The sequence below is a fragment of the Cygnus olor genome, chromosome 1, assembly GCF_009769625.2.
Source record: "Cygnus olor isolate bCygOlo1 chromosome 1, bCygOlo1.pri.v2, whole genome shotgun sequence".
Lineage (NCBI taxonomy): Eukaryota > Metazoa > Chordata > Aves > Anseriformes > Anatidae > Cygnus > Cygnus olor.
This window is the reverse complement of record NC_049169.1, coordinates 75,060,729-75,084,653: the sequence shown is the minus strand read 5'-3', so window position 1 is coordinate 75,084,653 and position 23,925 is coordinate 75,060,729. Positions and strand designations below refer to the sequence as shown.

The 23,925-nt window shown below is 38.3% G+C and overlaps 1 protein-coding gene across 11 annotated transcripts in view; it reads right to left on the bottom strand.

Annotated features, from left to right (window-relative positions):
• The window catches only part of SCUBE1 (signal peptide, CUB domain and EGF like domain containing 1), a 215,800-nt gene that overhangs the window by 74,930 nt on the left and 116,945 nt on the right, over window positions 1-23,925 (bottom strand). For 4 of the 11 annotated variants that reach the window (XM_040545042.1, XM_040545046.1, XM_040545041.1 and 1 more), the window contains exons 6-8: window positions 21,534-21,650; window positions 18,544-18,633; window positions 998-1,114 (exon numbers count right to left, since the gene is read on the bottom strand). The exons of 3 other annotated variants lie outside the window; for them this stretch is intronic. In XM_040545042.1, coding sequence (XP_040400976.1) covers window positions 998-1,114; window positions 18,544-18,633; window positions 21,534-21,650 — 324 coding nt within the window. The remainder of the gene's footprint in view (window positions 1-997; window positions 1,115-18,543; window positions 18,634-21,533; window positions 21,651-23,925) is intronic. 4 more of the 11 variants (XM_040545047.1, XM_040545045.1, XM_040545048.1 and 1 more) reach the window with 1 other exon arrangement.

Below are 23,925 nucleotides of genomic sequence, written 5' to 3'. Positions count from 1 at the left end.
CCTGAACTGGAGATATTCTGACATTTCTGGTTACTTAGAAGAAAAAAAGTCCCAGTAGTTTCTTAGCAAGGTAGGTCAGTTTATGCTAAGTCACTGAGTGACAAAAAAGTATTCTCCATGACAACAATATATGCAATGTCCTTCTGGATGTCCATCACCAAGTCTCTTCCAATGGAGCTCAAAGAAAAAAAAAAGAAGAAAATGGGAAAATAGTTGATGGAGGGCTCGGTCCTGCAAGCATATATGCAAAACTACTTACATGCACAGTGCCATCAAGTGTCATTCTGCAGGGATATTTGAGAACTGTCCCTGTCTCCTTAACTGAGAACAGATGTTGAAAGTGGTATCAGATGCTCTTTGCTGTTCTCCCTCCCTGTATCCTCAGCATGAAGGATAAAATGACAAGGTTCTTATGATGTCTTTGAAACAGTAAAAGCTGAGCATCAGCTGCAAGGTTTAGATCTAATAAATGTTGCTTTGGTTTTCCTTTATAACTAGCTCCTTTTAATGTTTTGAAGGAGCAGAAATGGACAATTATTTGGTTGTGTTGTTCTAAGTAATACCTGTGGAGCTTTTGCTCAGCCTCATTTAGTGATAAACGATTATCTGCAGGTGACAAAGTATTGGTTGAGTTTTTAAACTAAATTTTGAATAGACAAATTCAGACAGCATTACATGACTGATTTTTTACAAGGGTATCAGACTATCCTTTGAAACTGTATGTTTTTGCAGCCCAGAGTTGTTCCTCTAAAACTCTGGTCAGTTGAAAACAGTGCAATCTCATTTCTTTGCAGCAATAAAACCCTCTAATAAATAGAGAGAAAAATGATTGAAATAAGTAAATACAACAAAATTAGGGATGCTGAAAGCTAATGAACTCAATTGCAATCACTATGACAGTAATAGCCTTAACTATTGATTAAATATCCGAATATTTACATCTTGTACTGGAACTGCTGAAGGCAAATGATGCATTGCAAAGCAAACAGAAGCTGACCTTTGCACGTTTTCCCATCAGGCTGCAGCGTAAATCCAACTGGGCAACTGCATCGTACCCCTGTTGCGGTATCCTTGCAAGTCCGATCACAGCCTCCATTATTGACAGCACATGTTTCTGCAGAATGAAAGAGAAAGAGACAGAGAGGAGGGGGGAGAAAGGGAGTGTAATGAAATGTTCTGGGGGAGGGGAGAGGCACCAACTCTTTGGGACAATTTTACAACATTATGAAAGCAATCTAAGTTTAAGCAAGCCAATTCAAGCAAGCTGTCAAGGTCATCAGGGCCCATGTACTTGTTTTGACTGGCAAATCATTTCCACAAGTCATGATTTCTTTCTCCCACAAAACTGGTGTTTTTATTTATTATATTTAGTTAGTGCTTTTGAACTGTCTTAGACAATAGGATGGGTTATTACATATGAAACAAGTTCAAAAAGAAAAAAAGTGATTGCCTTTAAAAGCAGAACCAAACAGTCAGTCTGTTTCATATCAGTCAATGTCTAGCCAAGGCTTTTTAAGGTTCATTTTTTTAAAATGATGTTGCAGGCAGAATGAACTTTAAAAAGCAGTAGAAAGCAAAGCAGAGTGCTAGACTTGGAACTGAGAATATAAAATCCTTAGTTAAGAAAGAGTTAATGGAAAATGAACTACATATATCACTTTGACAAGAATCTACATGCCCAATCTGTTCTTACTGAACTACAAGCAAAAGGCATCTGGGTTTTGTCCACTTAAAGCTTTTTGCAAATTGAAAGGAGTTTGGAGTGGGTGGGAGGGCATAATTGAGGTCACTGAACCCATTCCAAGCTGTGTCATTGAAATTTCCCAGTGCTTGTAGTATGTAGAAGGGTGGCTGGGCAAACACAGGCAAAAGAAAGCTGCAGTACTTCTTAGCTTTTACAATAGTGGGCAACGACTATTAAGTACCACTACATTAAAAAAAATAATCTTCAACTTCATTACAAAAAAAGCAAAAACCTCTTCCTTAATGCCGTTATTTTCTGTTACTTGTGTGTGCACATGCGCCCACCTTACACATACATACACATGCATACCCACACACACATCCATAAAATAGATAAAAGGCAAGTGAAATGATTAACTGCTTTGATCCAGAGAATAGAGTGGATGCGAGGATGCCAGTTTAGCATGTCAGTTTGAACTGTGTATTTATCTGAAAAGTATTTACTTCAGAGAGCAAGTCCTTTTAATAGTATCTTTTTCAGTTGCTCTGGCTTTGATTAAATTAAAATAGCCTCCCTGCTCCCCCCACAATTGCCATTATTCTACTCAGCGCACCTCATTTTGGCTTTCCCTGAAGAGGCTTTGTCATTACTTACTCAGATTTACAGACTCTTACTGCTGAATATTCAGTCTGTGTCACAATTGTACTCTGTAGACAGGGTCTGAAAATACGCTGTAGGATATGCTAATGGAGAATTGCCTTAGAACCGTATGTTGATCAAAAATTATTTACACAGAACAGAAAATGTTTTACTTTTAAACCAACTGGTACTATAGGATTTTTACTTTAAAGTAGCCTCTGCTAATGCCTTCAGTGTGAACTTAGGCTGGTCCTTTGGAAAGACTTCACTGCTTCAAAGTAAGAAAGAAATATATCTGTTTCTTTATTCTTTTGAACTGGTACAGATCTCTACATCAGTTTTGGAACAAGTTGCTGGCACCTATAAACAAACTGAAAGCAAGTGGTAGGGGCACACGTGCATTAACAGCATGGGACAAAACTTTGCTGTCCATATACATTTACCTATGCTGTACTAGATATATCTATATCATGTGTGCTACATAATAACATCATATAGAAAAAGCAATAAGTATACGAACGAATTTGCATTAAGCTACTAGCAAGTACAGCTAACAAAATGATTGACTTTTTTAGTGAAAGCTTTCTAAAAATGGAGCTGAACCTGAAACTCCTTATTTTCAGGCGGAGTTCCTGCTTACCTGTCTAATCCAACAAAATTAAAAGGCCATTTTGCATGAGTACAGAACATTTATGTAAGACTTGCAGAACATGAACCTAACTGCTTAAGTTCTGATTTTCATTTACTATCCTGGGAATCTTAGATGCTGACACTACTTTTTGGAGAATTCCTTGGTAAATTACAATGCTGTCATTTCCATTTGTATGTGAATGTGTGTGTCCTCGTACACCAACATATCAAATTATTTTACATTCCAGAGAAGGGAAAAGGTTTCAGGTCATTTAATTTATTTATTTTTTTTAACTTGGGTACAAGTTAATGAATGGATGACTTGCCAAGAGTAAAAAGTTAAGATTAAAAAACAGGAAGAAGTGTTGAAGATGTACGTTTGGCATGGCACTGCAAAGAGCAGTAAATCTTATGTTAGCAAATTAACTTTGGCATATGAAGAGTCTTTTATTGCCATCACCAAGATATGTACATAAGCAGTAATATTTCTGCTTTCTGGATGACATCCAGTGAAAATGAATAGACACAACAATTTTTTTTCCCATGGCATGGATGACTGGATCTATAGGGTAAGGGTCATTCAGTGAACAAGAGTTATTTCTATGTATAAATAGAGGGAATCAAGCCAGCTTTTCTTATTTTCACAGAGATTTAGTAAAACAAACCAAAAAGGATAAATACCCTTCAACTTTCCTGGTGACTCTGACTTTAATACATGACAAACTCTAACAGAATGAAGACCCAAGTGAGTGAGAGGACATCTGACAGTACCTCTAACATTCTGGATAATCAGAGAGATGTATTGACGAAATTCCTTACACTTAAGGTCATGAGAAAAAAATGGTAAAAGAAAGCTAATATGAATAGCAGAATGTGGGAAAGAGGTATTGCAAGCTACATCAAATAGAATTGCTGAGGCCTATATACAACATAAACTGAAGCATGTCATCACTGGTGTTTCTGTTAGAAATTACTTCAACCCATTCTTCTCACCAGTGTCAAACTTTAGTATATATTTGAAATGCAAATACAAATTTTAGGTCTCAAATAAAGAGCAGAAAGAAATGACTTATTTCCAAGCTATCATGCTGGAGATGCTATACTTATACAGAAGGGAAAGAACAAATGTTCAAAATTTGGATCAAGTCTTCATGATCATATTGATCCTACAGGCTATTTTCCACAGTTTTTGTCTCTGTGAAAGGTAACCTCACCATATTTAATACTCTTTTTTTTTTTTTTTTTTTTTTTTTTCCGGAGTATTTTGGCATGTTTCTGATGTTTTTTGTTCTGATGCAGGAGCAGAAAATCACTGGAAGACAAAGTAGTGTTGGGTAACTGATATTTCAGTTCCTTCTGAATTATGATAAAGCCCATCATTCATAACTAGACTTCACTAGAGTTTTAAATCCTACTTATATCCTCACTTATAGGCCTGCTTATATTCTTATCAAATTCCCACCAGAAAACTTAGACAGAAACAGAGATCTAAAGAAGAGGACATCTATTTATACAAGGCAGTGTGGGACAGCTTATATTGTGTTTTTCCACTGTAAGCTCCTAATTCTGGAACAGTCTCTCATGTAACTGCTCCCCGGATTGATAAACAAGAAGTAACCAAAATCATTACCAACATGATTTAAAAAAATCTACATTTTACTAAATTAAAATATTTATTGATTCAGCAATAGTTCATTGCACTATGGGATATGTGCTGTTTCTAAGCATCCTATTAAACTAAATATCCTATTAAAAAGTACATGCTTGAGCTGTCAGTCCTTCAGCACTGGATCAGACGTGTTTACTAAGTTAGGAGGTGAAGTTACATGAGTATTCAGTCCTTTAATCACTCCAGTGTCTGTAAGGATTTAGCAGTGAAAGATGAGTTCTCCAGGTTCTAGTTCTGCATCTTTTTGAACTAAAGTGGCCACAGGGACTGGTCACTTCCTTTAAAATAAGCTGACATCATCGGACAGGACTTATTTGGTGTTGAACACTATTAAATGCCTGAAACACAAAACACATTTATCATGGTTTGGGAACATTTCTACAAAACTAAATTTCATCTTTTTTATTAAATATGTAAAAGATAAACACTCAAAATGTAAGCCTCTATCCAAATCTGTTTTTTGGAAATGGTCAATTGTTTCATAAACCCATTCAAAAAGTGCCTCCAATTTTTGTAGTTGCATTTTACCTATACAATCAAAAGAACATCATGTGATTTCAAAGGCATTACTGAAAATCAGGCAAATCTTGGAATTTTTATTATTTACTTTGGCAGCTTGGGTCAATTTCATCTAAAATCTAAAACAAGTTTTAGGAACTGAGATATGATGCAAACCAAAACAAACTTACATAGGTCTACGTGACCAGAAGGGATACATCTGAAGATTATAAAGTAATATACGTCTTAGTGAGGTTACTGCCTATAATCTTTGATAAGTCATGAGTTAGGTTCCTGATGACAGGAAAGGGCAAACATCAGGAAGGGCAATGGGGAGGCTCTGGGCAACTACAGGCCAGTCAGCCACATGTAATAAAATCATGCTGGAAGCCATTTCCAAGAACATGAAAGACCAGTTGATTTGAGAACAGCCAGCACTGGCTTACTAAGGGCTAATCATGCCTGATTAACACGATCACCTTCTAAAATGACATGATCTGCTCTGTCCATAAGGGGATGGCTGTGGATGTTGTTCACCTTAAATTTCGCAAGTGCTTTGGCATTATTTTCCATAGTATCCTTATAACCACAGTGATCAGAATGATTATGCACTGGATAAGTGGATAATATGTCAAGTAGAAGATTGGCTGGATCACAGAGCTCAAATGATTGAATCAGTGGTACAAAGTCCAACTGGCAGTGTGTCATGAGAATTATCCCTCAGCTAGTGATATTAGGGCCAGTATGTCTGTACTAACAATGTGGACATTGGGATGGAGTGCACTTTCTGAAAATTTGGGGTTGATGCCAAATTGGGTGACTAAGGACTAAGGCTGCTATTCAGAGGGGCCTTAGCAAGTTGGGAAAATGGACTGAAATGAACATCATGAACTTCAGTGAAGGCAAATAAAAATCCTGCATCTGGGATGGAATAATTCCATACAACAGAAAAAGCTGAGCATTTACTGGCTAGAAAGCAGCTTTGTAGAAAAAAATGGAGTCTTGGCTGAATGGGATTCAGCTTTGTTTCCTCATGGCAAAGAAGATAATCCACATCCTGGCCTGCATTAATACCAGTACAACCGGAAGATCAAGAGAAGTGATCTACCTGGCACTTGGAGTAACAACATCTGGAGTGCTTTGTCTAGCTCTGGGTGCTGCAGTGCAGGAAAGGCATGGACATACTGGAACAGATTCAGTGGAGGTCTGCCAAGACCATTTTTAGGAGGTTGGAGCACATGACAGGAAGAGGCTGACAGAGCTGTTCAGCCTTAACAGCCTTCTGAGCCTGAATACTCAGAAGAGATCTTATTTCCGTCTACAGCTATCTAATGGGGCAGTGTATAGAAGGTGGAACCAGACCTTTCTTGGAGGTGCGCAGTAGAAGGACAAGAGGCAACACATGTAATTTGGAATTCCAACTTGATACAAGGAAAAAATTGTTCACTATGACAGTGGTCAAACACTGGAACAGGTGCTCAGGGAGGCTCTGAAATCTGTATCCTTGGAGATGTTCAAAACTCAACTGGACGTGGCTCTAAGCAACCTGGTATAGTTGGCCTTCATATAATATATGAATCATATATAATTCATACAAGAAAGCTTCATCTAACAGATGAAGGTGTTTCTGCTTTGTCCTAACCAAGGTCAGTCATTTTGCATTAGCACTAATTATGTTCTACATAAAAAATTAATCCTACACTCTGGAATGTGTGTATACACCTGCAGATATACGCAAAACTCCCCTTTCCCAGTCTCAGTGAACCTGTCAAAGCGTTTGGTATACTGTTCAGTGTGATAAAAATTTGCTTAAGACAATATAAAACGTTCAAATGATTCTCTTACAGAATAAAAAGGTTTAAAAAACTAAAAATGCTGTACTTGGCTATAAGGAATGAAGTGAAGAAGTAACAAAGGAATTGATCATGTTTTTTAAGAAGACCTAAAAATTCACATGGTACACAAGTGTTAGGCAGGTAAGAAGGTAACTGATGGATTTAAAATTTTATGAAGAGCTAAGGTCTCTATTAGCACTGAAAAGGTGTAATCCTGCTTGTCCCACAAGAAGGTTGAGCCAGACGGCAGTCACAAAGAGCCCTCAGAAAAAGATGTTGAATATAACTTGGTTTTACAGTATTACTGTTTAAAAGCACAAGTGCTATTCTGCAGCCAATGCACCACTGTGTGGGCTACCAAGACACCAGTCAGCGTAGTGTATTTCTGCTGTGTAGACCAGTGCAGGTCTACATAGTATCCTGAAAAAGAAAAAAGACAGATGAATGCTGTGTGGATCTCAGCGTGGAGGATGATGATCGTAATTGCATGTTATTACCAGAGTGTGTAAAAAGTGTAAAAACATTGCACTAGTAATCATTGTCAGTTCCCTTTTTTTCATCAATATGCAGCTCTATCCCAGAGGCACTGCAAGGCATGAAAGGAAGACCAAGCCATCTAGCAACAAGATGTTTCCTTTGGAGATATCGAGAAGCGGTTCTCTGATCTTTTCAGTCACCCAGCATGGCAGCCTGCAGTCAGCAGGATCCAGAAGCCCTATGTGTTATCATTCTCTTGATCACAAAACAATGACTGGAAAGAGCAGGGAACAACTGTAAATCAAAGAGCTGTTCTCAATAACGTGCGTATGAACATGCAAAGAAGACTTAACAGAAGACCAAAAGTAGCCAGCAGTAGTGAAAACAACAGAAATCATACATAGGGTCAAGTGAAAATGGAGAGAGAAGCCACTCGAGTCATAACCTACATCCAATGAAGTCTTGCAGCAGCTGCTGTCTTGATCCATCTTTCTCTTTGGAAAAGCACAAGAGAGGGGACAGTTAACAGTACATGCTTCCACAGAAGAAGTTGTTCTTGGAAGAAATGAAAAAATTCTGTATAGCTAATGATTTCTATTTTCTATTTTCTATCCTAAATCATATTCTATGATTTTGACTGACCTTCTCTCTTCAGACTTTGTGCAGACAAAAAGGATATATGCAGCAATGTGTAGGCAGTAAAAGATTAGGATTGGTCATATCTGCTGTTTTATGTCATCAAACTAAAGATGATGAAATCCATATACTACAAAAGGTGCAGCACTGTCCTGGTTTCAGCTGGGAGAGAGTTAATTTTCTTCAGAGTGGTTGGTATGGTACTGTGTCTTGGACTTAGGATGAAAATAGTTTTGGTAACACTGATGTTTTAGTTGTTGAGCAGCCTGGCTTCTGCGTTGCCAGTGAGTAAGCTGAAGGGGGTGGTAAGAAGCTGGGAGGGGACACAACCAGGACAGCTGACCCATACTGACCAAGGAAATATTCCATACCATACGACACCATGCTGAACAACAAAACTGTGGGGAGTTGGCTAGGGCGAGGCTACTGTTGCTGAGAGACTGGCTGGGTACTGGTCAGCAGGTGGTGAGCAATTGTGTTGTGCATCACTTGTTTTTTTAATTTTTTTTTCTTCTTCTTCACTTTCTTATTAAACTGTCCTTATCTCAATCCACAAGTTCTCACACTTTTACCTTTTTCAGTTGTCTCCCTCATCCCACCGTGGAGGAGTGAGAGAATGGCTATGTGGTGCTTAGCTGCCTGACAGGTTAAACCACAACAAGCATGTACCCTTTTTTCTCACTGATTAGTAATTAGTAACTGATTTGAAGATAATTGCTACTGGAAACATGGAGAGGCAGGTTTGTGCTGATTCTCAAATTTAAAGGCCACTGAGGTGCTTAATGCTGCCTAAAGACACAAATCTGGGCAATGTCTGACTTTAAGACAGAAGGGAGAAGAAGAGACAGCAGTCCCTCAAAACAAAGAATTGTTTCTAAGTTTGCCAAATTTCTGTAAACTGTTAAGACTGAAATGGTAAGAGGTAAGTATGGCTGAAAGGAGGACCTGAGGGACATGTTTTCCCTACCTAGTTCCTATGACTGGCCAAACAATAATACTGCCCATAGTGCAAGTCAAAGCAATCTAGCAGTTCATTGCCCTTCATTTGGAATTCACTTGCAGAAGCTTAAAGTTCACTGGGTCAGCAGAAATCTTAATCTGTGAAGTAATGATGCCTGGCAAGTGGAGTGGCAAAAAGGGTTAACCTACTGGCAATCTCTGTTCCTCAGCAGATGTGCCATAGCTAAAGCTGTTGTAAACTGCTTCTGTGTTTGAGCCAAGAGATAACATGCTTACCTATCCTAAAACACATAAAAAGGTGTTGAGAAGGCCTAATCTTAATGCATTAATTGTCATCATCTGTAATGATTCTTTGCATCTGGATTCTTAGCATTCTGGAGCCCTCATAAGGATTAACATCAGGACCCAACTGTGCCAGCTGCTATTAAGTTAAGGTTAAGAAACAGTTATCAAAGGAAACAGTATGATTGTAAGGTATTAGAGCAGTTCTATAGGAGAGACAGATCCTGCCCAGCTGAGTGGAACTGGCTCCCTCACTTTCAACAACACTAAATTCATTCAGTTTAACACACACAAAAAAAAGTACCTGAAATCAAATCGTGCCATAACTTTTAGCTACAAGGTGTCACCTTCTCTCACACCCAAAAAAGCCTGTGCTGACATCTCGTTTTTTCACTTCAAGTTGATATCACAGCACAATCTCTAACAACCACAGCTCTCTGTGAATTCCACATATATTAGATTTTTGCATAGTACACTCCTCCACTTAACATTTATATTATGTAGTGGAATCTTATGGAAACAGTTTTACCACTAGTGTCATCACTGGTGTATGCAGGTGAGTTGCGTGACCAAGCCTAACAAAGATATCTAACTGGATAAAATAACACTCAAAATCCCACTCAAATTCTGACCAAAATAATCCTTTAAGCCTGAAACTTGGAAGACACTAAAGCTTAACTTGGGAAAGGTAATTTTGGAGGGAAAAGTTCTGTCGATTATACAGTTGAGCTTGCTTTTAAATAAGAGACAATAGGCGGTATGGGTAACAAGGCAATGAGACAGAGGACACGTGTCAAGACTGCTGCTGCCATCCATAAAGAGAATTTTACTGCAAATGGCAGTGTATGCAGTATACAGCATAAGATCAGGGTAGAAGGAAAGACCCCAAGAACAACAAGCACAAGGAGAAAATGAAACACACAACTAAAATAATTGAATTTTCAGTTAAGTCAGAACGATGTTATTCTCATGCAAATTATGCTCTGTGATGCTGAAAGGATAGAGAAAGAGCATTCAGAAGAGTATAATGAAAGAAAAAAATAGCTGTGAACAGAAAGAAGGAGAAAGTGAAAGAGCTTCATATTCAGGGAATGAAAAACGTGAGACAGAAAGGGTAACTTGCAGGATGTGGAATTCTTCACTCCATTATGCTTGTCTCCTCATTTCCTTGCAATTTCATGACTGGTAGAATTTTATTTGCATGAAAATAGGATGAGAATTCTGCACTGCCACATGAAGAATGTATGAAGAAATGACTAGGTGAATCTTGCAGTGAATCACTAATCCTGCAGTCCTCATTTCACAGTTTCAGTTTCATCTTCAGGGGAACAGTACACATTCAGGGAATGTCACTTGATAGATTGGATCAGGTGTTTTATAAACACTGGATGAGTCCATTCTGGTCACTTATAAATAGCACTATTAGTTTTGCTTTGTTGTTTTTTTTCTAAATAGGGAAGATGCATTTAAGAAATATTGAAATACTCCAAACATCACTAGGGAGCATTATCTCTTGACCTTGGACAAATCCTTTCATTTAAAATGGAAAAGCGAAAAAATGGAAGGTATCGGTAGGAATTCTGGATAAGGTCAGAGACTTTATCATCAGCAAAGAAATGAAGAAAAGGGACTTTTACAGGAAATAGCACACCATTCACAAACTCAATGAATAAAAGTGACGGTAACTCAAGATGAAAATATCTGCCCTTGGGAGAGAGAGAATGAGTAACCTCAGGGATTCCTTCCCCTATTTTCTGTGATTTCATATAGCAAAGTAGAACTGATAGAAAGAGCTAAAGTGGGGTCTTGGTTTCACTGTTAGTAACTGAGTTAGAGACTCCCCTGGCAATATGCTTGTTAAGAACACATTTTAAATGCTTTGTTGATTAAAGAACAAAAAGGTTGGGATGTATACAGAGCAGCACGTTTGGCTTTCTGACAGCAGATTTCTGACAGTGAGCATTTTAAAATCAGATAAATACCATTCAGAGAAATAAAGACGTATTTTAAGTTATTTGAAAGACTCCTAGGAGGCAGTACAACAGAGCTAAGAACTGAAGTAAATGCTGAAAAGGTGCTTCTGGCATAAAGTGATACTTGGTAGGCTGTAACTATGATAGAAGTTAATTGCTTTGGAAGAACATTTGAAAATAAACACTAGCTTGTCCATCTCCCTGCTCTTTGAGACAGAAAAGCAATACTAGGGTCATCTGGAAACTATCATTCCATTTTGAAAGAGAATCAAAAATCAATACTACAGAATGCATTTTTATTTCACACTGGAACAAAACAACCTAAGCCTTTTGGAAAATTTCTAATGAAAAAACAGACCTCAAAACACTTTATTCTGATGGCATGGTATTTAGGTTATTACATGGCATGTTAGAAACCCTGGTTCCATTTTCTATCAGTTAATGTTTACTGCAGCTGAAGAATCCTAAGCCCTTATCAAGCTATATTGGTTATCGATATGGGCCCAAAAAGTAGAACACCTTCGTGAGCTAATAATGAGGTAGTCTGAATTTACAGCCCAATGTATCCCTTGAACATGGGTGGTAAATCACCATGAAAAGGGCTTCAGTATCATTTTTTTCACAGCCCAAACAAGTGTTCAAAACAGACTACTGCGTTCAGTTTGTTTCCCTATTTCTGAAGACCATTCCAGGCAAAAGCAATTTGAAAACCATAGTCTTCCCACAAAATTTTCTTTCAAGAAAAAGGAAAGGCTTTTGCCAGAAAACTTCTATCATACGGAAGAAATTTTTTAGGTGAACAATGCACGGCTTCAATAAGTTCTACAGTTCCACAATATTCCTTCCTGAGCTGCAAAGGAACTAAATTTGGCTCTACTAGAGAGTTCTGAAATCCAGAAAATGGTGGATTTCTATATGAATTACACAACAATTGTGTGTTATACAGTAATTCAAGACAGAGATTTGACTTTGTAGAAGTTATTCACAGTGAACCATCAGGGTAGAGATCTTTGGCTGAAAAGGTGACCAGTGATTGTTTCCATACTGGTATGATGTTATTTTACACCTGGCAGGAGAAAATCGCTTTAATTATGAGGCTGTGGTAATCCTAGTTAATTTTGTTGATTCTATTTCCCTGTAGCCAAGGAAGAGCTGTATGTCTCTGCTGGAAAGAAAATAGTGATTCAGAGAGATTAAGTCCTGAATTCCTAACAAACAAAACACCAGACTGGAGGCAACAGCTTGGATAAGGTAAGCATAACAGACTAGAAAGTCTGCAAGAACAGGTATTCTATGATTCCTACAAAGCTTAAGCCATAATGCCTCCTGGCCTGGTTTCAGCTAGGATAGAGTTAATTTTCCTCCTAGTAGCTAGTAGGGTGCTGTGTTTTGGATTTAGGATGAGAATAATGTTGATAACACACTGATGTTTTAATTGTTGCAGAGCAGTGTTTACATTAAGCCAATGACTTTTCAGCTTCTTGCTCTGTCCTGCCAGTGGGCAGGCTGGGGGTGCAGCAGGAGCTGGGAGGGGACAGACCCAGGACAGCCGACCCAAACTGGCCAAAGGGGTATTCCATACCATCTGATGTCATGCTGAACAATATATATATATAGGGGTGGCTGGCCGGGGGGGGAGGCTGGCTGCTTGGGGATAGGCTGGGCATTGGTCAGTGGGTGGTGAGCAATTGCGTTGTGCATCACTTGTTTTGTATACATTATTATTAGTAGTACTATTATCATTATTATTATTATTTTCTTTTCCTTTCTGTCCTAATAAACTGTCTCTATCTCAACCCACAGGCTTCATTTTCCTGATTCTCTCCCCCATCCCAGAGAGGGAGGGGGGAGAGTGAGAGAACGGCTGTGTGGTGCTTACCTGCCGGACGGGTTAAACCACTACACTCCTTAATGTTCTACCAAGCTTATACTCTTCAGCATATAAGACTATAACCCTCAGAATCGCAATGTGCCATAGGGAGAAGCAGAAGTAAAAAGAAGACAGCATACTAGAGAAAGTAGAAAGTTTGTATGTTATTCACGTGCACGGTCATAGAAGGCATATATCCTTGCAAGTTAAGACCTGAGATTTTTTAGCCTTAACACCAACATAGTGCCATAGCACCAGTTCTTGTCAGCTCTGGAATCCCAAGAATTTCCAGTTGGACTAAGAGAAAGAAGAGGAGACGGGTGGCTTACCATATGAATGTGCATATGGCAACATGTCTCAAGTAAGTGACCTTCATTTCTCCTCACATGATTATCAATATGACATTTACACACTAGGTGTCTGCCCTCTGGGCATCTGCCTTCTTGAGTCCCTGACTTATGTAAGCTTCCTGAAGGAGAATCTTGTTTCATCAGAAATGAGGAATGTAGAGGACCGCTCTGCTAAGAGCTGCATAGTACCTAGAAGCCTCTGAAGGAAAACTGCAGAAACAGAGATGGTGCTTCAGATGGCCTTTCTGTTAAGGTCAGGCACAAAATCAATGAGGTACCTTGAACTCCTGGAGGATGTTCAGCTCACATCTGATGGTTCTACCCCTGCTCATTAACAACATGGCCTGACACCTACAGTGTGTATACATCTGATACCTACAGTGATAATCTGGGGTGGAAATAAGTATAACTAGGTACTGTTCTGCCATGGAGGCAATCAGGTGAGGGAAGAGTGCTCCTCAGGCACCTGCTCCTAAACAAAACAAAGTCAAATCATGCTTGGTGCCCAGGGTAAATAGGGTAGCTTTATTCTTAGATAATTGTGGTTTAGGAAAAAATAAACTCAAGATATAAAGCCGGGTACCACTTTAGGGTTCAAATGGGTAAACCTAACCTAAGAAGGATCAGCTATAAATTTATATCTCCCTGACTAACATACTTGAAGTAATAAATACAGGTTGCCCAGAGAAGCTGTGGATGCCCCATCCCTGGAAGCGTTCAAGGCCAGGTTGGATGTGGACTTGGGCAACCTGACCAAAGACCTGCCTGTAAGTCACGCTCAGGAAATCAGGGATGGAATGTAATACAGGTACATGTAATGTACAGCCTGAAAAAGCTGGTCCTTGTTGGTGTGTATTACCAAATCACTTAAAGTGCTTCCTACATTGCAGAAGCAATCTAGGCAGAGGTAAACTTCAGCAAAAACAAAGTCCAGGACATTGCCAATGTACTTCACTGCTTATACAAGCACTTCAGTTGACAGTAAAATGGTTTGTAAGGGCCTCGGGAACCAGCTTAGAATCATAGAATCAAGAATCATAGAATCATCTTCAAGGGAAGGAAAGAGAATTACATTCCTGTATCTGAGGCAGGCTGCCAATAGCCTTACTGATGATCCAAGAAGCCAGTGCCCAATGGCAAAACCTTTAGAAGCCCTGACTTACGATGAGATGAGCACATCTTGTCAAAGAGTGAATTTCAGTGCCCAGTTTGGGTGTTATGAAGGTGTTTGTAGTGATGGTATTACTACCATTTGTACCATTATTCTGGCCTTAAACATGCAAGGGAAATTACTGCACTTCTTGAAGTTCAAGGCAGGATCAATGCAATCAGTGCCCCTTGTTCTTTGATATAATAAAAGGAACTTTGTATAACTGTCTTCTTGAGATAAGAAACCAACCTTATACCTTCTAGAATCAGAGGAAGAGCATTTTATTGCCAAAGTGGGATCTTACAACAGTGACCTCTGGAAAGAATGGAAAAGGTATACAGAAGGTGAAGGAGAGAAATGCAGAGAGCCTTTGCAGTGGTTCTGAAGTTACAGGGGTTCAAGCCCAAATCAACCTGATCTGCTTGAGTAGCAGAGAGTGCAGGCAGGGAAGTGAAACATGGTGAGAAATGGGTCAGGCCCACCTCTTCAAAAGTTCTGACCATATGGGAAAATAAGATAATAAGATATTAGAAATACCCTACTGGACAGAAATTGGATCATACCATGGTGGTGTTGCTAAAGCAACTTGAGGATTTATACTGTCTAGTAAGGTCTGTGATGATGACAATGCAGCAAGTGACTGTATTTTTAAAGATAATTAAAACAATCAAACAAACAAACATAAAATTTCTTGCTTCTAAGAGTTGATGTAGACTCCCCAAAGAGCAAAGTATTACCTTTAATTAGGATATGAGGACTTCTTGAGACTTAAGACCAAACAGTGGCTCAGTGTCCATAATTCTGGCAGACAGCAGAAGTCCATCTGGAATACAATTAAAGGTGCACTCCTTTTCCCTCTAAAATGGCAACTGAAGTGGAAGTGAAGGAAATGTAAATAAGCTGTATGAAGAGCAACATGGCACAACATTTCACTGACAGGAGAAAATTCATTCAGTGACATCTCTTTAATGAGAGCACTCTTTACTCTAAACCCAAGTGGTTTGCTAAGAACAGGGGAGGTAAAAGAAAAGACGGAAGCCCGCAGTATTTCTCAATGTTATGAAAGTAATTGGATAAAAATTTCTAAGAATCACTGGATGGCTCTAAAGGAAAGTCTCTTGCAGACCATCTGAAAAGGCCAGTTTCTTGTCTGCCTCACAAGACCTAAAAAAAAAATACATCAGGCAGGAAGGAAGGGGGTGTATATATCTAGTTTTCTCTATTTAAGATTTAGCTGCAGGTCACAGAACCACACCATGACTAGGACACAGGCCCTTCTAAGAGTCAGTCTGAGATACTGAAGCAGCCACTCTTCCTGTAGGAAATTAGTGGCACTGGCACTCATATCTGACAGCAGTCCCGTTCTCCCAAAGTTATCTAACTCAAGACTATTCTTAGCCTGTGCTGATATTAAGTGTTACGAAGATCACAGTCATTTTAATAATACAGCAAATGACAGAGGACTAGTAGAGATCATCTCAGGGCTTGCAATAGAAGGCATCTTTCATCAGATTACTGAAATTACATAGTCATCAACTTTTCCTACTTTTCCAAGACTGCCTGCAGCAGGGTCAAAAATCGCAGTCCATTTACAAGAGCTGGTAAGGTTTTCTGAGGAACTTTCTAGTGCTTTCTAAAACAACTGTTTAGAAAGCACATGAAGAAATATGGAATTTTATGGAAATGCACTACACTTTTAAAATGTAATAAAACTCTATAAAAAAATCAGTTATGGATTTTATGAGTATCATAACATAGAGTAGAAATAAACAACCAGATAAGTCCCTAAATAGTAAGCTACCCACTCAGGTCTCAGTTCCTAATTAAATTTCTGTACAACCCTAGTTAATATTCTTCTAAGGAATCAGTTGTTCAAACAGGGGCTGTCCAGAAACTGTCAGCTCTTGGCCAATACCTGCTGATACAGGAGGTACTGAAGAGTTATACAATGTGTTTTGCAAACTGATTTTTTAACCATCTCCCTAAACCTACTTCTAGAGTCTATGTTTGTCTTGGAACTTGCAGGCCTAGTGTAACTAAGAAGCTTGTTGTTCATAATATCTTTTTAATTCTGTGCCTGAACTCTTGTAAGCATTGTGAACTTACTCTCAGGTTGGATAATTGCTTCTATCAGAGGGCAAAGTAGCAAAGCAGTACACTATGCTGCTCAGTCCCTCTAAACCACATTTTACATACTGTTAGTGCTGGGTAATCTCACTTTGTAGATAGACCTTGAGTACTGGATTTTCCAATGGTATATAGGTCCTTTCCATGATTTTTTACTGACTTCCTGTGAGATGATGGATCTCATTGGAATTACAACTAGAAGTGTTACTATCACCTTTAGAAAGCAAGACGGGCTGCCTCATAGCTTTTGTCAGCTTAAATCAGTTTAAACAGGGCATCATTAAACAACAAATTTATATGGGTCACTTGCTAGATCTGTGAACGAATTGCAAATTAACAAGCATAGATATTCTAAAAATAAAGGAACATATGCACAGGTGTTCACAAGAGGGAAAATATTTTACTTCAATATTATCATCTAATACAATTTCAGACTTAACAACACCCTGTGATTTCTAACATAGGGTCTGTCTGCTATCCTACGATTAAGTGGATGGTTTAGCATGGGTGACAAGATATGAAGTGGTATGAAAATTGTGCAAGTGTTGTCACCTATTGCAACTATTAGCCCAACAATTAACTCAAACTGAGACTTCTGGTCTTCCAAAGGTGGTTCTTCTAGGTAGGTGAAGATGTTTACAGCCAGAGCTGAGCCTGCCAAGGGCTATCAGGGCAGAGTGTGTGATGGGCTTACTGCTTTTAGGAAAGGAAACAACAACCAGAAGGGAACAGAGCAGAATCTCATCATGCCAGAATCTCTTCTGTGAGTGAAGAACCCCTACCTTGTAAATGGTTCATTGGGTATATCTCATCAATGCTTGCTATGCTTAAAAACTAGTAGAAATATTGTATGGGGTGTGTAGGGCATCAGAATGGAAAATACAGAGTAATAAACCACTTGGAAGCCTCCAAACTGCTGGCATCATTCAGCAGTCTATGCTACCCTGTGCCCTTTGTCACATAAAAAGAATCTGGTAGAGATCCAGCCACTACCCTGTCAAGTTATCAAAAGGTTGTTCTCACTAATGGCCATAAAAGTAACATAAGAAGAGCAGTACAAAGGTAAGCAATGGGTTAACTGAGGAACTAAAGAATTATCTTCATTGTCCAATGCACTTCCTCATCTCTTCCACTCTCAGGCTCCAACAATACAGAGAAACAAGCCATGCTTTAGTCTTGAAAGAAGAACATAAGGAAGCTCACTAGTCACTAGAGAAAAAATCTTTCAGCGATTACTAACATAGCTACACGAAGGAAATAAATCAATTTCCAGTCATAATATTTACATTTTTATCAAAAGTAGGCAAATTCAGTTGTTCATTTAACGCCACATACGTAATAGAACATTGTTTTATATCATCATCATCATCCACTTTTAAGCCAAAAGGCAAGTCTGCAGCATGAGATTTTTTAGGAATCTTAGAGCAACACATACACACAAACACACACAATTCACATGTAAGAAGTAGCTTGCATAAGGTAAGTAAGGTTAATGGCAAAAGCTTCTTTCTATGCAGAAGAAATTGAACATTAATGCTTCAGCATTAGGAAAAAAAAGTTTAAAAACGAGAAATGAAGTTGTACAACAGATGAGAACTTAGCAAAATCGGTGACCTTTCAACTCAGATAAAGTCATCTAAAAAAAAAAACTCAAACCAAACCAAAACCAAAAGGACCAAATGAGACCAAAAGAGAACCTCCCCCCACACACACATACAGACAAAAGTGAGAGCACAACAAAGGAAGTGGAAGAAAAGTGTTACCCATAAGTAGCCGCCGTTTCACCCGCTTGTCCACATCAGCTACTGACGTGGCATTGTACTCAGAACTCTCAATTGCAGCCTCATCCTTCTCTAAAACACAAGTAGGGGACAAACATGGAGCAGTTGGTTAATCACAAGCCCAATTTTCCGCTGCCTAAGACAGTTTCTTGGCATGGCACAGCCAAAGCCAAGAAGCAAGGCATGAAAGCACTAAATCCCCGTTAGAGAGTTAATTCCCTTAAAGACCCCGGGAAAAAATTAAAGGGAGTTTTGGGAAAGGAGGATGAAAGAGGGGGAGGAGGAAGAATGGTCAACTACAAAGTAATTAACCAGATACATGAAGGTTAATGACTACTGGAGAACAAGACAGCTAACATGAGTGCCCCAGAGAGGTGTTAATGATGGAAATTAAAATTCAAGGATGCTAGTTAAACAACCTATTAAAGACAAACTTTAAAGTGATTCAGGCTAGTGGTGGCATCATGATCTGAAATTGGCAGGTGGAAGACCAAGACAGACAGAGAAAGCAAGAAGAGTCCGGTGATGGATGGGCATGGATGCACCATAGTCTTGTACACATTGACACATCATGAAGAGGAACCAAACAACAGCATGCAAATTGAACAAAAACAACAACAAAAATAAACAAACAACAAACCAAACAAACACAAAAAAGATCAATTTGGGCAGTGCTGGTTGCCTGCTTGTCTATGAAACACTACTAGCTAAACATTCAATGCTAGAAAGGATGTTGCAAGAACAGGGTTTAGTAATTTTATAAGCATGCAGTAAGCAAGATGATGTCAGCAAAGGTCATTGTACAAGGTAGTCTCTGATATCCTGTATGTAAGAGTTTCAGACATCATAATGAGGACTTAGTTTGGTTATGCTTTATTAGAAATACACAGAAACAGTCACAAGTGTGGGAAGAGATGATCAGTAAGTGAAATAAAAATAAAGATTTCTCATACAGGAGAGCAATGGAGAAGCAGCAGCTTGGTAAATAAAATGATTTATACAGAAAAGGAATTGCTTTATTAGCAAAACAAAAACCAAAATGCAAGTGGGGACTTTCACATGCAGCAAACATAAAAAATAAAATAAAAGGATAAGTTAAGCAAACAAAGACAAAATATGTTAGACAAAGGGTCAAAAAGTATTTATATGGCATTGCAGAAGTTTGCATTCTTGCAGTGATGCCTGGAATCTACACACCACTGAAGACAGCAAACATTGGAATCACTGAAGTGAGGAGGAGGAGGAGGCTGGCAGGTTTTGTTTGTGGCAACACTACATAGTTGGGTAGTAACAAGAGTTGTTTTGTTTTGGTTTTAACAAGTTCTAGATGGGATCAGGCTGCAATGGAGGCTTTTGTTTGAGTTTCTTTTTTATTTATTTATTTATTTTGCTCTGTAAATAATTAATGAACGTCAGTTATCAGACAAGACAGGCAATCAGGAACCATCACCAGAAAGCAGGAATAAAAATGTAAAAAAAAAATAATAAAGAAGTATTCTAAGAGAAAGAACTATTTAGTGGGAAGAAAATCAGCACAGGCAGTAATATGTGACTTACATCACAAGACCAAGGAATGTAACATGAAGTTATATGTATTACATTACAAAAATGGAAAAAAAAGTAAAAAACAGGTGCAGTGTATACAGCTTTTAAAATCATTTTTACATGCTGGATAATATAAAACATTGATCTGAGGATATTAGTGAATGCTGAGAAACAGAAGATCAATAATCCATTCAATATAATATGCTCTCAAGGCCCTCACTCTTGCAAATTCTCTGCATTTGGAACTGCCACAGGCTTCAGGGAGGGTTATTTAAACAGAGGGACTGTAAGACTGAGTCCTCCGTTAATCAAAAAGTACTAGCTGAGAGATCCCGTAAGCTGAGACACAGCTTGTGTACAATACAGCAAGGCAAAGACCAGTGCTGAACCTTGTTCAGCTCTGCCTCTGCCCATACAACTCTTATCCTGCCACACAATTTGTGCAATCAAATCCATCAGAAGCAAATGAAGTCCTGTGCAGCCTCTGAGTTTTATGCCATGGATCTGATCAAGAGACCACTAAAGATAACTGACAGATTTCCATGGATTTTAGATCAAGTGCTTTGTCTTGCAGTAATGACAAAAGAGACAAAAGATGACAAACGTGTCCATTTTTTTTTAACCTCAGGAAATTACTAGGAATTCATAAGAACTTGAAATTAAACAAACAAAAAACTCAACAAGACCACAATACTAATGAAAGCCATTATGGATTTTAGGCTCTAGCCTGTAAGAATCTTTGAATTCTAACTTACATTGTGCAAAAATATCCCTTTTCATTTAAAAAAATGCAGGGGATGGAAAGAAACGGTGTTAAGCAAATAACATATTTTATAATCATAAATGTTTGCATAACATCTCCCAAGATGCTTTGTCTCTTGAATGGCTTTCCTACTGGTAATCTTAGTGAAAGCATATTCGCTACAAGTGCTGTAATTTTTAGAATCATAAAAAATACATCAGGGAAGAAAGCACATCACGATGTTTCATTTTCCACAGTAACAGCTTAGAAAAACAGGACCATTTTCCTCACCTTACTTACACAAGGAAGGCTGACTCATGAAAGTGAACAGAAGAGCTGAACTTTCATACTAATTATGTAATGAAACTTTCATACATAATTATGAAAGTTCTACACCTGTTCATTAAAAAAAATCAGAGTAATGAAAAGAAAAGTTAAAGAAGAGTAACAAAGGGATACTTCATTAACAAACATTTTGACAAAACACACACAAATGCTTCTCTCTATACATAGCGTGACCTTTGCTGTTATGGCCAGGAACTGCTGTTACACGCTTCTCTCAGCAATGATACTAAACTCCTGGGAGATACAAACACACACACGTGCACACACACACACACACGTATGTGCACATATGTATTTTACGAGGAATATGAAATAAAATGCGCAGCAGAGAAGTACTTACCAATGCAGGTTCGGCCATCTGAATGTAGGGCATACTTCTGATGACAACCACACACAGGACCAGTATCAGTGTCATCACAGGTGTGTTGGCAGCCTCCATTCCCATAGTTACAGGTTACTAGTTAAGCCCCAAATGAATGTGTATATATGTATATATAAATAAAATGACAATGAAACCAATTAGTCTTGAGAGCCTTTCAGAATACAGAAGAGCAGTAACAAACCAAGACATAAGGCAACATAACATTCGTATTTGCAGTTATTTGCATTCTTTATTCTTTCTGAGCCACACTGTCTTAGCCACGCTCCTGCCTCATGCCTTACTTTTTCAATCCATGCAGTGAAGAAAAGAAAAGAAAGAAAAAAGAAGCATGTGCTACTTTTCCACCAGTCTATTTTTATTAGTAATTTTAGCATGAGTGGTCTGCCAATTTCATCTCTTCCTAACAGCTATATGCTTTTACGTACATATCTGTGATGTATGTGGCAGAAAGAAATGAGCAGTCTCCTAATACAAAGTCTATAAACAGCCTTTCTCTTTTCATTCTTCTTTACTTTCTAAGTAGAGGAAGCAGAGACCGAACAGCAAGAACAGAACCACGTTAAGACTTGAAATCTACTGTTTCAAGTAGTGGTCCTCCTAGAGTAGAAGAATGTTTAAAAATAAAGCAGGATTTTTTTTTTCCTCTCTGAGACAAAAAATACAATGTTAATATGGCCCCACAGTGTACTGGCCTCTACTAGGGAGGAAGCATTGGAAAGGTTGCTTTTACTTACAAGCATACAGTGCAAAATCGCTTTTAGCAGTTAAAATGTTCTCTGTTAAAAAAAATACTAAATATACATTAAAGCAAACATTTTTCCTGACAGGTACAGTTTTGAAGTTTACAAGAATTAATAGATTGATTTTTTTTGTCACTTGATGGATTTAATTTCTGACAAACTAGTTTTTAAATACCAACCTGGTATACAATGGCTCTAATTTGCCCCCGTTCCGTCTGATCTTTTGCAGTCACATAGCTTGATGCTGAACAAACCAGTTCTGAATTCAGTTTATTGTCTTTATATACAGATAATTTTGACTAGACTCTTTATGGATATATTTTTATTACCAGATACAGGGGAAATTCAATGTACGATTATTCAGTTATACTTAGAAATTTCAGAGGACTTAGATATTCTGATATGTTAGAGTAATTTAAATACTGACTGCTATTAATCAGAATGAACTTCCTCACATTGGTCTTCAGCAGAAATTTTCTCCTAGATAAGAGAGTTTATACAAGAGCCAGGGTAGCAAATTGCAATATACCGTAAAACCAAGATAATAGTTAACAGGATTTTAAAATTGGGGATCTAAATCTAAACTGTGATTCTACTTAATCCAACATAGCTGAACTCATAATTTCCCAGTGACCTCAGTAACTCTGCTTTAACACTAGCTTCTTAAAATGGAGTAGACTGGAATTTCTAGTAATAGTATCAGTAACTGAAATATCTCACATCTGCTGTAAGTGTCCCTGTGCCGAATAGTCATGCCACTCTCAGTAACCACTGAAGTATTTTACATAAAATGGAACAATTCTAGCAAAAGAAATTGAGGGAGACCACCTCACCATATCCAATAGAATTCCCATTAAATCTCCCGACAACATAGGAACCTCTAGTTTACGTGAACAGTCCCTGAAGTCTGGTAAAGGTCACAACAGAAATTGTCCCTCTCCTAAGTGAGTGTAGACCCCAGGCTACTCTGGGTGCAAGCATTCTTGGTCCTTGACATTGTACAACCTGAACAAAATCCCTGTGATGTTGAGAGATAGTGAGAGAATAATCTCTTGGTGTAGTAAAAACAATCCCTAAGAAGATGGCCTGCCTGGATTCCTGCCTCTCCTTCCATGAATACTGGTATTTTAGCCAACTGAAAAGAATGGCGGTGAGAAAGATGGACAGCAGCTTGATTCATTTTTTTTACTGGAGCCTGACAGCGCACTAGGCTGCAAAATGGGAATTGTGGGTCCAGTCCCACCAGACAGAGGAGGGAATTAATTCAAATCATGACAATCCTATGCTTTCAGAGAATTACATTAAAAAAGCCCTCCAAGCAGCAACCACTCTCAGGAATTTCTTCTCTTTCTCCTGTTTTATAACTAACTGTTGATTTATTTTTCTGAAAAAATACCTAAAGCAAACCATTCTACTTCGCATCAGATTGAAGCAACATTTTTTTTCAATACACAGTAACAAATAAGCTTTTATTTTTGATGCAAAACAAAAACTTAAAATTTTATGTTGATTCTTCATTCTTAAACTCCCACTTTCTCAATGCAGTCATGATGAAAATCATTTTCCTGCTCAACACTATGCCTGTCCTCATTCACTTCTTTTTCTCCACT